General features: G+C 48.7%; 1 protein-coding gene and 1 pseudogene across 1 annotated transcript; both read right to left on the reverse strand.

Annotated features, from left to right (window-relative positions):
* Nucleotides 1-1,527: 1,527 nt before the first annotated feature.
* Nucleotides 1,528-3,340, reverse strand: LOC119298732 (annotated as a pseudogene).
* Nucleotides 3,341-8,117: 4,777 nt separating this feature from the next.
* Nucleotides 8,118-12,312, reverse strand: LOC119298731 (HIPL1 protein-like). Its single transcript, XM_037576020.1, has 7 exons — nucleotides 12,099-12,312; nucleotides 11,834-11,994; nucleotides 10,576-11,379; nucleotides 10,277-10,493; nucleotides 9,580-9,758; nucleotides 8,907-9,148; nucleotides 8,118-8,737 (listed from the first exon to the last, which is right to left on the reverse strand). Exons 1-7 carry the CDS (start codon nucleotides 12,226-12,228, stop codon nucleotides 8,338-8,340), a joined length of 2,133 nt encoding a protein of 710 aa, XP_037431917.1. The 5' UTR covers nucleotides 12,229-12,312; the 3' UTR covers nucleotides 8,118-8,337.
* Between the last annotated feature and the right edge of the window lie 1,814 nt (nucleotides 12,313-14,126).

A 14,126-nucleotide genomic window follows, 5' to 3' on the forward strand; every position in this document is an offset into this window, starting at 1 on the left:
ACATGCATTGGCTGCATCTTTTTTTGCTGCATGGACTTGGATGGCTTTGTATCATTTGATTCATGATTTACAAATTTTAGAATACCATAACTTTTAAACCGCGAATCAAATTAAGATTCGTTTTCACTGTTGGAACCCTCATGACGTGCTTTTTAAAACTAGATCCCGCATGGATATGTTTCGATGAATTTTTTGTGCAACTTAGTCCCTTGTTTTGTGCAACTACTAGTAGTCGATGTGCAACTGGCTGACCGTGGATGTGCAACTTTCCGCCTACCCCATGGACGTGCAGTTTTCACTGATGTCACCTCCACCTTCTCGAACTACCCCTTCTAGTGGGATGTGCAACTTCGTCTGTTGCTCAGGCCAACTCCCTAGTAATTGATGTGTAACTTTTTCCTTTCCCGTGGATGTGCTTTCACTGTTTGTTGCATTTGCCAACTTTCTAGTACTGGATGTACAACTTCGGATACTGCAACGGCCAACTATCTAGCAGTGATGTGCAACTTTTCATCGTACCCCATGGATGTGTAATTTTCTCCTCTAGCAACCGGTTCGAACCACCCTTGCTAGTAAGATTTGCAACTTTAGCGTCCTATCTATATGCAACTTTTCACTATCCTCGTGAATGTGGAATTTTCACCATCCAACTATCCCCTGCCTGTGAGATGTGCAACTTCGTATGTTTACTTGGCCAACTGCCTAGAAGACTATGTGCAACTCCGTTTGTTCCCCCGCCAACCAAAACTGCATATTCACAAATAGGGAGGGGAAAGAGTTGCACATCGACTAATAGATAGTTGGCTTGAACAACATACTAAGTTGCGCATATCGCTGGTAGGGAAGGTGGGGCAGGGTGTGCCAATAGTAGGCATCCATAAGTAGGTAGGAGAGGTTTGCACATCTACTACTAGGTAGTTGACTAGGACAGTAGACTAGTTGCACATCACAAAAGTCGATTGTTAGTTGCTATGTTATAGCCTCATCACTGGTTGGATCATACATCTCTAAAATTGATTTTGAAAAAAGTTGCACCATGCAATACTAAAGTTGCATCTTCAATACTAAAGGTTGCACAATATAGCCCCCAAAATTGGCATCGAAAAAATTTCGTCAAAACATACTCATGCGGGATCTAGTTTCAAAGATCTCGTCACGAGGATTCCGACAATGAAAACAAATTTGAATTCCAATGCGCTGTTAGAAAGATATGCTTTTTTGAATTTTTGAGAAGCCAAAATGAATGTACGTGAATCTGTCTGTTCCCATACTAAAGGAGCAGTGTGACACATTTAATGCCACGGTCACATGCACTAGCAGACAAAAAAATTTAAGCACATGCATGTGCTATGAGTCAGGCCGCTCGTTTTGTCTAAAAAGTGCGCGTGCACTTTACAAAATTTGGGTAGGTTTAATTCCCTATAGAAAAACGTGTTAGCATTTCGGTGTAGGTAAAGTGAATGGGTCTTGTTAGTATTTTGTATAGTTTTACCGGAAATATTACAAATGAGAGATGAAACAAATATCTATATTGGTAAGAGGGCACATATTACAATTTACAAATGAGAGATGCAACACAAATATTTTAGTTGAGAGGTTTATATTTTTTGTAAACAAACACTGCATTTTTCTTTTGTACAAGGGGCACTAGTGAACAAGCTAGTTCCTTTTTTTCTTTTGCCTCCTTTCTTGATGTAACTTCACTTGTCACCTTCCTTGATGTCTCCATTGGCTTCCTTCGGTGCTTTGTCCTTCCCTTTGTTTTCCTCATTGACTTTCTTCACCTCCGCCTCCTCTTTCTCCTTAACTTTCTTTGCTTCAGCCTCCTTGGCCTCTTCTTCCTCCTTCGCCTTGGCAGCTGCTGCTGCCGCATCTTCCTTGGCCTGCTTGAGTGCCTTGACGAGGCCCGACAAACACAAATCAGGGTCCCTCTTTTTCTTCTTCGACATTGGCATCAGGTTCTCTGCAACGTCGGCGGGCGACATGTCGGTTTCCTCGAGCAGCTGCTGAATTTCTCCAAACAACTCATGCTTGATGACATCTAAGTAGTTCTTGGCGAGGACCTTGAAGCCCTCGAATCGGCAGTATGACATCTCGATGTGCTTGTCCATTCTTCCTCGACGGATCAGCGCCGGATCGAGCTTCTCCTTGTGGTTAGTGCTGAAGATGATGATCCGCTCACCCCCGCAAGCAGACCAAAGTCCATCAATGAAGTTGAGGAGGCCTGAGAGCGTCACCTTAGTGGCGTCGTCCTTCTCTGGATCCATCGGTAGCTTGGGTTTATCATCATCGTCAGAGTCCTTATCACTAGAGGCCTTCTTGTCCTTGCGACGTTTTCCAGTGAGGTCTATCGAGCAGTCGATGTCCTCTATGACTATGATGGACTTGCCCGTGGTCTCAATGAAGAGCTTCCGCAGCTCGGTGTTGTTCTTGACGGCAGTGAGCTCGAGATCGTAGACGTCGTAGTCAAGGAAGTTGGCCATGGCAGCGATCATGGTGGACTTGCCGGTGCCAGGCGGTCCATAAAGGAGGTACCCGCGCTTCCACGCCTTGCCGACCTTTGCATAGTAGTCCTTGCTCTCCTGGAACGCCATGAGGTCGTCAACGATGGCCTCCTTCTCATCAGGGTGCATGGCGAGCGTGTCGAAGGTGGCGGGGTGCTCGAAGGCGACGTGGCTCCAGACGCTCTTGCTGCGGTAGGGGTTCCAGTTGCGGCTGGCGTTGTTGGTGAAGAGACGGCGCTGGCGGTTCTTGACGGTGACGGCACGGCCCTCACCAAGCACGAAGGGCAGGTAGGAGTCGACGACGAGGTCGCGGTGCCGCCTGTGGAAGACGACCTGGTAGAAGCGCCGCTCGTCCTCGCCAGGGTAGATGCTGATGACGTTGGCCTTGGACTGCCGCTTGGAGGCGTACCACCAGATGGTTGTCCCGGAGAAGTCGTCAGTAACCTCCTCGTGGTCGTCGACGGTGACCCGGAGGTTCTTGCTGTCCTTGACGAGCTCGGCCTTGAGCTTGCGTGCGCGGCGGGCGCAGGCGTCGCTGAGGTAGGCCTCGACGGCGAGGAAGAAGTCGCTGCGCTGGAAGCGCTCCGCGCCGTACTCGGAGATGGTGATCTGCAGATAGGGGTTGAAGCAGGCGGCGAGCTTGGCGGCCCAGGCGGTGAGATAGAGGCGGAAGGTGGGGGCACGTATTTCTGCACCACGGGCCAGAGGAAGATGACGGTCGCCGCCGCTGACCCGAACCCTGCCCACCTCTCCACCATCATCGCCACCATGGCTGGGCCTGGACCTGGACAGAGGAAGATGATGCTGTGCGTCTTTGGGCGGCCTTGCCTTGATGGAAAGCTGTAGGTCGACCAGGACGCACATATATATACTGCCAATGATTCATGCGGTAATCTGCTTAGGTTGAAGCTGAGCAGCGTGTAGTCGTCGTCGTCGTCGTCGCCGTCTGCCTTGGAGCAGGTGAGGAGGAGCTGTCGGAGGCGAGAAGAAGCGGCGAGCGAGCGTCATGGAACAGTCCAAGGAAACGGAGTTACTTAACTCTGAAGGCAGTGGCAAATGCGGAATTGGCTCGTTCAGTCTCTACTTTGTGGCCAAATGCCAAGATGATGCTCCGATTGTTGATTGCAAAAATCTCCGTCGCTGTTTTTAGCTCATGGATTGCATCTCTTGAGACTGACAGCCGAGTATAGAACAGAGACGAGGTAGGCCGGTGACAAGTTCAGTCGTCGGCAAATGGAAGCATGGGTGACGACATGGTGTTGCGTTGGTGAGTGCTGAGGATGCATGACGCCATGTACTATTTATTGAGCAGTGCTATATGGACGATAGTTCGTGCACGATTTGTGGATGATGGTTGTGATCCGACCCTACAACACTTGGGCAAACGAACCCAGATCGTTGGATTTACTATCGTGCTAGCATCGTGCAAAAGACATCGTGTGTGTAGTAGTTTTGATATTGATCGCAAAAGAAGTGCTATGCACACGACAAACTTCGGACGATGCACAGACGATGGTTAAATCTGGATGGACATTAGTATGATTGAACAAGTTGCCGGCCGCTGGATCGTTATGTTGTTCATAAATCATGCACTTGTATCATCGTGCATGGAGCAGTTTCGTTATCGCAACGGTTCTATGTAAGTTAACTGAATTTGCATTGGAGCGGTTGACTTTTGCGAGGAAGGAAGGAGGAGGCAAGGCGCATCATCCTTGCCATTCCAGACATCCGTCGACGCCACCACAGCGTCCAACGGGGCCACCGCCCTGCGCGCATTCATCCAGACGCGAAGATTCTGGAGACCTGTCGTGCGTAGCACCTGTCGACCAGGCATGACACAACGTAGCACCTGTTGGTCAAGCATGACTTGACATCTCCACCGACGCTACGTGCAAGACTTAGCCGCTCCATGAAGGAAATATGCCCTAGAGGCAATAATAAATTGTTCTTTATATTTTCTTATATCATGATAAATGTTTATTATTCATGCTAGAATTGTATTAACCGGAAACTCAGTACATGTGTGAATACATAGACAAACAGAGTGTCGCTAGTATGCCTCTATTTGACTAGCTCGTTAATCAAAGATGGTTAAGTTTCCTAGTCATAGACATGTGTTGTCATTTGATGAACAGGATCACATTATTAGAGAATAATGTGATGGACAAGACCCATCAGTTAGCTTAGCATAATGATCTTTTAGTTTTATTGCTGCTGCTTTCTTCATGACTTATACATGTTCCTCTGACTATGAGATTATGCAACTCCCTAATACCGGAGGAACACCTTGTGTGCTATCAAACGTCACAACGCAACTGGATGATTATAAAGATGCTCTACATGTGTCTCCAATGGTGTTTGTTGAGTTGGCATAGATCGAGATTAGGATTTGTCACTCTGTCTATCGAAGAGGTATCTCTGGGCCCTCTCGGTAATGCACATCACTATAAGCCTTGCAAGCAATATGCTCTACATGTGTCTCCAATGGTGTTTGTTGAGTTGGCATAGATCGAGATTAGGATTTGTCACTCTGTCTATCGAAGAGGTATCTCTGGGCCCTCTCGGTAATGCACATCACTATAAGCCTTGCAAGCAATGTTACTAATGAGTTAGTTGCGGGATGATGCATTACGAAACGAGTAAAGACTTGCCGGTAACGAGATTGAACTAGGTATTGAGATACCGACGATCGAATCTCGGGCAAGTAACATACCGATGACAAAGGGAACAACGTATGTTGTTATGCGGTTTGACCGATAAAGATCTTCGTAGAATATGTAGGAACCAATATGAGCATCCAGGTTCCGCTATTGGTTATTGACAATAGATGAGTCTCGGTCATGTCTACATAGTTCTCGAACCCGTAGGATCCGCATGCTTAACATTCTGTGACGATTTGTATTATGAGTTATGTGATTTGATGACCGATGTTTGTTCGAGTTCCGGATGAGATCGGGGACATGACGAGGAGTTTTGAAATGGTCGAGACGTAAAGATCGATATATTGAAAGGCTATATTCGGACATCGGAAAGGTTCCGAGTGATTCGGGTATTTTTCAAAGTACCGGAGACTTACAGGAATTTGTATTGGGCCTTAATGGGCCATACAGGAAAGGAGAGAAAGGCCTCAAGGGTGGCTGTGCCCCTTCCCTATGGACTGGTCCGAATTGGACTAGGGAAAGGGGACGCCCCCTTCCTTCCTTCTCCTTCTCCCTTCCCTTTTTCCTATTCCATGTGGGAAGTGGAATCCTACTAGGACTAGCGAGTCCTAGTAGGACTCCACACTTTGGGCGCGCCCTATGAGGACCGGCCTCCTCCTCCCTCCATCCTTTATATACGTGGCCAGGGGGCATCGCATAGACACACAAGTTGATCATTGATCCCTTAACCGTGTGCGGTGCCCCCCTCCACCACAATCCACTTCGGTCATATCATCGTAGTGCTTAGGCAAAGCCCTGCAACGGTAGCATCATCATCACCGTCATCACGCTGTCGTGCTGACGAAGCTCTCCCTCGACGCGCAGTTGGATCGAGAATTCGTGGGATGTCACCAAGCCGAACGTGTGCAGATTGCGGAGGTGCCGTACTTTCGGTACTACGATCGGTCGATCGTAAAGACGTACGACTACATCAACCGCGTTGTCATAGCGCTTCCGCTTACGGTCTACGAGGGTACGTGTACAACACTCGTTCCCTCTTGTTGTTATGCTTCACCATGATCTTGTGTGTGCGTAGGATTTTTTTTGAAATTACTATGCTCCCCAACAGTGGCATCTGAGCCAGGTCTATGCGTAGATGTTATATGCATGAGTAGAAAATATTAATCAGGTATTTAAAAAGTTAAATCGTGTATAACATTTTATATATATGAAAACTTTACAATGTGTATAAAAATATATATTGAAAAGATATTGATTATGTAGTTGAAAAATGTAAAACGTGTATAATGTATGAGAACAATATTCAACGTACATGAGAAAAATTATACATCAAAACATATATCTAAAAAAATATTTAGTTATGTATTGGACAAAATTTTCACATGTATAACAAATATTTATGGTGTATATGAAAAATGTACATTGTGTGTGTAAAAAAAGTAAACATCCAGACATATATTTGAAAAACATGTTTATTATGTATTTAAAATATGTTAAACAGGTATTGAAAAATGTTCCATATGTATACGAAAGTTGTACCATGTGTATTAAAAAAATGGAGACATCAAATGTATGGAAGAAAGTAGACATTTGTCGAATAAAAAAGAAAAATAAAAATAAAAAGGGAAAAACCCACAGGAAATCGTAGAGAAACATAAAAAGTGAAGAAAACCGGTGAAAACTGGAGAAAAAAGGAAAAGGAAATGGAAAAAAACAAAGAAAGTAGAAGCAAACCTGTTGGGAAACATAAAAATGAAGAAAAGCGGTGAAACCCAAAAGAGGAAGAAAAAGAAAAGAATGGAAATACAAAAAAGCCAAAGAAACCCGATAGACAAACATAAAAAAGATAGAAAAACGATGAACCAATGAGAAAGAACAAGAAAAAGAACACAGGAAAACAAAGATAACTGATGCCACTGTCACGGACTGCTGTAGCGCAAGATAAACAGTCCTCCATTCTTCCATTGCAGAGCGCTGCGGTCCATCGTCTGTGGTGGAGAAAACTGTGCCTAGATCGCTGGAAAGAAAGGCGATGCCCTTCTGACACAGTATACATTAGATTTGGTGCAAGAACATGAACTGCAATGGTGATCAACACCAAGGAGAGAGATAGCAACCAGGGAGACGGTTGCCTCCCCTTCTACTCCCTCCTGCTAGAAATTAAACTTGGCACTGTGACACAAGTGCTGTCAAGAAATCAATTGCCATGGATCTTCTTCGGCAATCACTGACCTGTGGAGATAACAGCAGTGCTCATGAAAGGTGGTTTAAACGACTAAACCTCTCAAGTTTAAGTTACGATACTCAGCTTCAGTCCGGTCTAAAGTAGTCCCTCCAATTTCGAAAGAGAATCATCGATCGTGGAAATTTCTTCATAAGTTCTTCCCCTACTCTGTCCGTGTCAACTAGCAGTTTGAAATACCTCGACCTTTTTCGCAATGATTCAAAGCACTTACTTTTTTCCATTCCGTTAAAAAGACCCAGTCTGCCTATTTTGACCATTTAAAACCGGCCAAAATGGAGTTAAAGAGTTGTAACTTAGCTCAAGTACAAGTTAGTGGGTAAAATGAACTTACCTATCAATCAAAAACATATATAAGCCACATACTACACTCCTATCAAAACTTGATAAGTAAAAATGTGAAATATGATGAACATAGACTTGAGACTTTGAGAGGAACATGGAAAAGTATGATATGAATAGAGCTTCCCTTCACTATCTGTTCCTCTTGCAAGCATCCAAGTATGCATATGCACATCAAGACACTGATGTCAACATATGCCACTGCAATAGGCTGTGTGAATGTGTGTTCTTGGTGGTGATTTGTGCGCGTGTTTGTCCTCTTTTTAACAAAAATAATAATAATCTTATAAACTGGTTCTAGCCTTAAGCAAGAAAGAGTAGGGGGCAAAGTGCCAATCAAGGCAATCCATAGGACAATCCAAGGCAAGGTTCAGTGGCTTCAGAAATATAATGTATAACGAGGTATATGCTCATACAGAACTGATATTAAGTTTTCAGAATCTAATCCTCATAGGTCCATGTGTCATGATTCATACTCCTAACTGTACAAAGAAATATTGCTGACTTATTATTGTACTGCTAATACATGCTAAAATGTGAGGATTGATCTTACGGCATACCAATACATGATCGATGTAGTAGGATCCTCCTATCTCATCAAAAACAAGGCAGTGACAGCAGACAGCAACAGAGCCCCCATTTTCATGCCCATTCCCAGTGCTGCTGGCGCGTTCGACGAAGGACCTGCGGGTGCCTTCCCATTGTTCGTCTCAGGTTTCTCTGTCGGGCAAGTGTAGCTGCAGAGGCTCGGCCGGACAACCCGGTAGACGCCTTTGCTTGCCAAGACGTAGATGTCCTTGTTGTTATCCTCGCCGAAGGAATATATGTAACCGAGCGACGGGAGAGGGCTCCCAGCGGCGCTGTCACAGGGGATGGGAGAGTTCTTGGAGCAGCTGAAGGAGATGAGACTGGAGGTGTAGTTCCCACTGCCCTCCGGGGTCTCCGTGCCAGTCCACATGGCTGATGCGTAAAGGTCAGCATACAGGTACCTGAAAGCACATCAGCCGATGCATCCAGTAAATACAAATTACAAAATGCGTTGAGCATCATAGTAGCTCCACACTATCTTCGAGTTCAAAATCAGTGCAAGACGCAAGATGCCTTTCGACGAAGCTTTGATCAATGCAGAGGCCGAGGGTGCTTCACCGAAGCAAATACCTTCCATACAGGCAGGGGTCGGTGGATCCTCGGTAGACATAACCACCCATGATCGACGCAGATCCTATGTTTTTATTGACATCAGAATGGCTGTATCCCATAATAGGAGGAATGACATTTACGGACTTGAGTGATGTGTTTCCTCCAGGTGTCCACGGTGGATTGTACACCAATGGACCCTCATATATACGCCATCCATAGTTTCCGGCCTTGGAGATCAAATCAACCTCTTCGTATTGGTCCTACATTGTTGGGACAATATACAAAAAGAGTTAAATAACAACCAATGATTAACAGTTTTAAAGTACACTCAAGAACTGAACTTTAAAACTGTAAGTACACGTAAACACTGTACCAACCTACCCCAGAGAAACAAACAATAGCGTGGCAAAATGGGAGGACGAGAATGAAAAGTTGAGTTCTATTAATATTATGCACATAAGACATAAGACGCTTACGAAGTTTTAACTATCGTGTGCTACATGCCTATCCTGTGCTTACAGTGTTATACTATAAATTGTAAGTGCATGTCAAGTTCAGAAAGATAGTAAGATAGCTATCAAACTTGACCCCACTGAAGTGCACTACAGCCCCACTAGGATATCGGACCAATAAAGCCAATATAAATTTGGCACCTCGCAAGTTAAAACTGTTTAAGATCCTGAAACGATACCTGACCAGTATCTGCACAGTAGAAGTAGGAAGGCCTCTCAAGATCAAAGCTGCATCTCCAAGGGTTTCTAACACCCAATGCCCAAATTTCTGGTGCCAAGCCACTATCGTCGGAGAACGGGTTGTCTTTTGGAATGGAATATTTACCCCATAAGCTTTGGTTAGTGACTTTACCGAGTCCTGAAGATACCAGTGCAAAATCTTAGAAAGCATTAAGGGCCAAAATAACGAATTATGAATTGAGAGCGTATACGAATTATGAAATATAAGCTTTGGTTAGTGATTTTCATTCCTGAAAATACCAAAAGACAATCTTAATAACGAATTATGACATATAAGAAGTAACATACTACTTTGATAAAAATAAGGTGTCGCTATGGAGGTCGTGAACTAGGTTTGACTAGCCCATTCTTTAGACAGGGAAATAATGTGTCCAGTAGTTTTCTTTTAAAAATACAATTGTACCAGATGTGATATGCCATTAAAGAAGTCTCACTGAAGGAGGTAACTAAGACCCGAGAGCAAGTCCCATGTTGTTCTGTGTTACCGAAGTAAATTTACTTAAATGTTTGATAACTGAACCTTCTACTACTGAAAAATTAAGATCACACATGAAAACTAGAACTGAAGAATTTAAATTAGTATTTCAACTTGAGTAACAAAAGAAATGAAAAAAGACGCCTTCTCGAAGAATTTACCCGGCGTACTGTCGATGTCAAGCCTCATAATTTTCCCCAAAAGCGACTTTTTGTTCTGCGCAAAATTAAAAGGATCTCCTTTCTGTCCACCGTCACCCATCATGAGATAGAGGTATCCATCCGTAGGCCCAAAAAGTATCTGACCTCCATGGTTATTTGTATAAGGCAACCCCATAGTAAAAATCCTTTTGACTTCAGTTGGATCTGCAGAAGTTACCTGAAGAAGAATGACATGAATAGTGCGAATGGATGAGGTTCAAGGCAAGAATGGAAGAGCGTACGTATCTGGACGAGCAAACCTCAGAAACATTTGACGATGAGCCTTTAGCAGAATATTCTGACACAACGACTTGATACTGGCACGGTTGGGCGCCATTATCGGTGCCAAGCTTGGAGGGATCACAGCCCACATCAGAATTGCAGGAACACCTACCAGAACAGCTGGGTGACTTTGTCCTGTCACAGTTGTAGGATGCGAAGAAGCGCCCGTTGGTCGCGAAGTCGGGGTGAAACGCCATGCCCATTAGCCCGAACGTCGAGTCGAAATGCACCTGGTCAGTCAGGTCGACAAACAGGCCCGCCTCACTGAACTGCAGCGTGCCGCCGGACCCCTGATCCGGGGCGGTTGCCAGCAGTATCTTCCCAGCTTGGGTGCCCAGGAAGACCCTGTTAGACCCATCAGGGTGAGGAACCATGTTGAGGTAGGCGTAGGACCCGTTGTCGATCCTCTCTAGGCATACCCCTTTCGGAGACGCCGAAGGCTGGGTAGCGTTGAATGACACTGTGCTCCCACTGAAGCACACGGACCGATTGCTGGGCGCGCCACCAAACGACGTGCAGAAGTCGCTCTCGGACTGCCAGGCATCGGTGAGCTTCGACGATGAGCTAGGCAGCTTCCCACCACCTTGCAGGGGAGGCTGGAAAGGGGAGTTGAGTATCGTCGTGTCCTTGCAGGTGTCCCAGACTAGCTTGCAGTAGTCCTGTACTGTTGATTCCTTGGACTGATGAACAGAGGTCGCCGAGGAGGCTGAGTTGCACAGGAACGGGATCGTACGGATCTTCGGCCCGGCGTCGAACAGCTCAGCAGAATAGGGATTGCATTTCTGGAAAAATCATGAAATGGAAGTCAGATTCAGCAGATCTGCTGCCAAGTTTATGGATTGCATTTCTGGAAAAGTATGACATATAAGTTGAGTTCAGTATATCAGCTGCCAGGTTCACGGTAATTCAATTCTTGGTTTATTAAAGCTTATATCTTTTCCAAGTAGAACGGTCTCTGTTGATCCATTCAATTAGTTATCTCTCACATGGGACAGAGGAACCCACATACATGGCAACATGCGAGGTGCAAGACAAAATCAGCATGCGGATTCGTCTGAACCAGGCGACTGGATTACCAACAATTGCTGTCATGATGTGCGTGCACGCTTTGAGTAGAGCCAGGAGACAGTATAACGAACACTATATATGATAAAATAACCGATGAAACGCCCAGCGAAGCAAACCGTCGAGCACATGGCGGGCGTTGAGGAGCAGGAAGAGAAGGCAGCCACTGACCGCGCAGAGGAGGGACTTGAGGACGGCGGCGCATGCGGCGTCGGAGACGTTGGCGGCTCGGAGCTGGTCCCGCAGGGCCTTGTCGGCGGCGGCGTCGCAGCAGGTGGCGCCGGGGGCGTTGCCGCAGAAGGCGAGCGTCCCGTTGAGCGGCAGCGGCGCCCCTGATCGAAAGGAGCAAAACAAGAAGACATGGACTGTATATAAGTAGCAGAGAGAAGCAGAGGCCGAGCAGCAGGCGACGGTGTGCTGGGTGCTAGACACTGACTGGCGTCGGTGCAGAGCGGGAAGGCGCGGCAGGCCGGGAAGAAGCAGCAGCAGCAGAGCAAGATGAGGCAGCAGCAATGGAGGAGGACGGCGGCCGGGGGCGGGCGGCGGCCCGTCGGCGTCGTCGGCATCTGAGCTGCGGAAGGGGGCAGGAAGCTGCTCTGCGGCTCTGTGTGGGATCAATCCATGTGCGATGAGACTACTATAGTACTAGAATTGTAGCTTCGCTCGCTCTCCAGTGATCTTATTGCGAGTGCCACTGAGGGCATGTTCAGCCGCGCCCTCGCGAAGGCCTTTCCACGCGATTTTTTCGCGCCGGCGCTAAAAAGACGACTCAGTTACGTCTTTAGAAGCCTGATTTTCGCCGGTCTGAACCGAAAACAGCGCCGGTGAACCCAGACCGAAAGGGGCGAACTGTTCTGGCACGAAACAGCCGCGGGCCCGCCGCCTCGTCTTCCCCCAACGGCCTCGGTTCCCGCGGGGAATCAATGCCAAGGCTACCGCCGGTCAGCCTTACCATTGATTCCTTACGGGCGGCGCGTCACGGGACGGCGCGCCGACGCCTCCCCTCCCTCGCACGCGTACACACGGGTGCAGCGCGGCTATATAGCCGGTGGCCTGCACTCGCCTGTGCCCACACCAGCCCCGCCCCTCGCCGCCGCCCAGCTCCTCCCTCTCCCTACCTCTCCCGAGCGCCGCCGCCCAGCCCATCCCTTTATCTCTCTACCTCTCCCGAGCCCGTCGCCATGGCGGAATGCTACCCCGGAGACGAGGCGGCGGCCAACGGCTTCGGCCGCCGTTCGCTCCGCGAACAGGAGTCCTGACTCCTGTTCCAGGCGAACATCCCGGCGCCGACGGACATGCGCGGCGGGCCGACGGGGTGGAGGCTCAGCGTCGGGGGAGTGCCCATTCCCCCGTTGCCCGACGCCGTGGCGAAGCCGACGTACTTCGCCGAGGAAGTCGAGGTCGTGCGCGCCTCCCTCACCGACGCCCAACTCTCCCTCCCCCAGTACGCCGCCGACAACCACGCGGCTTGGGCGGCGTATTTCGAGCGCCGCCAGCAGTAGCGCTTGGCGTCCATCAACGGCGCGCCGGTGGTTGGCGGCCGGCAGAACAGCGAGGGGCGCCACCTGTGGTGGGGCGTCCCCGGCCGCACACTCGAGGGCGTGCTGACGTACCTCGAGGGCAGCAACGACCCGCCGTTGGCGTACCCAGCGAGGGCGGCCGCCCCGGCGCAGCACCGACGTGCCGGGCCATGGGCGCCAAGGAGGTTCGGGTCCTCCTCCTCTTCTTCCTCCTCCCGATCTTCATCGCACTCCTCCGGCACTCCGGCCCTTCTCGGCATCAAGGCCGAGCCCGCGGCGGAGACGCCGCTCGGCCGGCGCACCCGCAGCGCCGGCATCGTCATCAACGAGGGCGGCCGGCGCGCCTCCTCGTCGGCTTCTCCTCCGCGCTTCGTCAAGCCAAAGACGAAGCCGGGGCTCGTGCCGGTGAAGACGGAGCCGGGGCTCACGCCGGTGAAGAAGGAGCCGGCCGCGCTGGTGACGACGGAGCTCGACGACGACGAAATGGCCCTGGAATGGACGCGCAGGGACTCCATAGCGATGGAGAAGGAGCGCCTGAAGAAGGCGAAGGAGCGCCAGCGCGCCGCCCTACTTCGCTTCGCGGAACGTCGACGCGGCCGCGATGAAGGCGGAGTCGTCGTCATCTGTGACAGCGACGATGATGACGACGATGCGCCGCCACCAGTCTGCCATGACATGCCTCAGACGGCGATTTTATGCGCCTCCTGGGAAGCCAACGACTGAAGATGCCGTGAGAGTGAGATGGAGCATGGGCGCCTACCTCAACGTTTGACCGACCCACTCGGCCGGTCGGACGGATTGCGGATTGGGTCGGGCACGGAGTAGGCTGGCTAGCTACTAGTGGGTGGTGGGTGGTGGGTGGAGTAGGCTGGCTCGGCTCACTAGCTTGGATTCATTGCTGGGCTGATTGAAGATTGATTGCCCGTCTAGTGTCTTTGTCAAAA

Source organism: Triticum dicoccoides, chromosome 5A, assembly GCF_002162155.2.
Source record: "Triticum dicoccoides isolate Atlit2015 ecotype Zavitan chromosome 5A, WEW_v2.0, whole genome shotgun sequence".
Classification (NCBI taxonomy): Eukaryota; Viridiplantae; Streptophyta; class Magnoliopsida; order Poales; family Poaceae; genus Triticum; species Triticum dicoccoides.

What these genes read in the sequence shown, in the direction of transcription:
- LOC119298731 (XM_037576020.1), bottom strand. Translation starts at nt 12,228, where the DNA reads ATGCCGACGACGCCGACGGGCCGCCGCCCGCCCCCGGCCGCCGTCCTC. An exon ending in CCCGCTCTGCACCGACGCCA is followed by an intron (nt 11,995 to 12,098) that starts GTCAGTGTCTAG and finishes CCTTTCGATCAG; the next exon opens with GGGCGCCGCTGCCGCTCAAC. An exon ending in TGACATCGACAGTACGCCGG is followed by an intron (nt 9,759 to 10,276) that starts GTAAATTCTTCG and finishes TGGTATCTTCAG; the next exon opens with GACTCGGTAAAGTCACTAAC.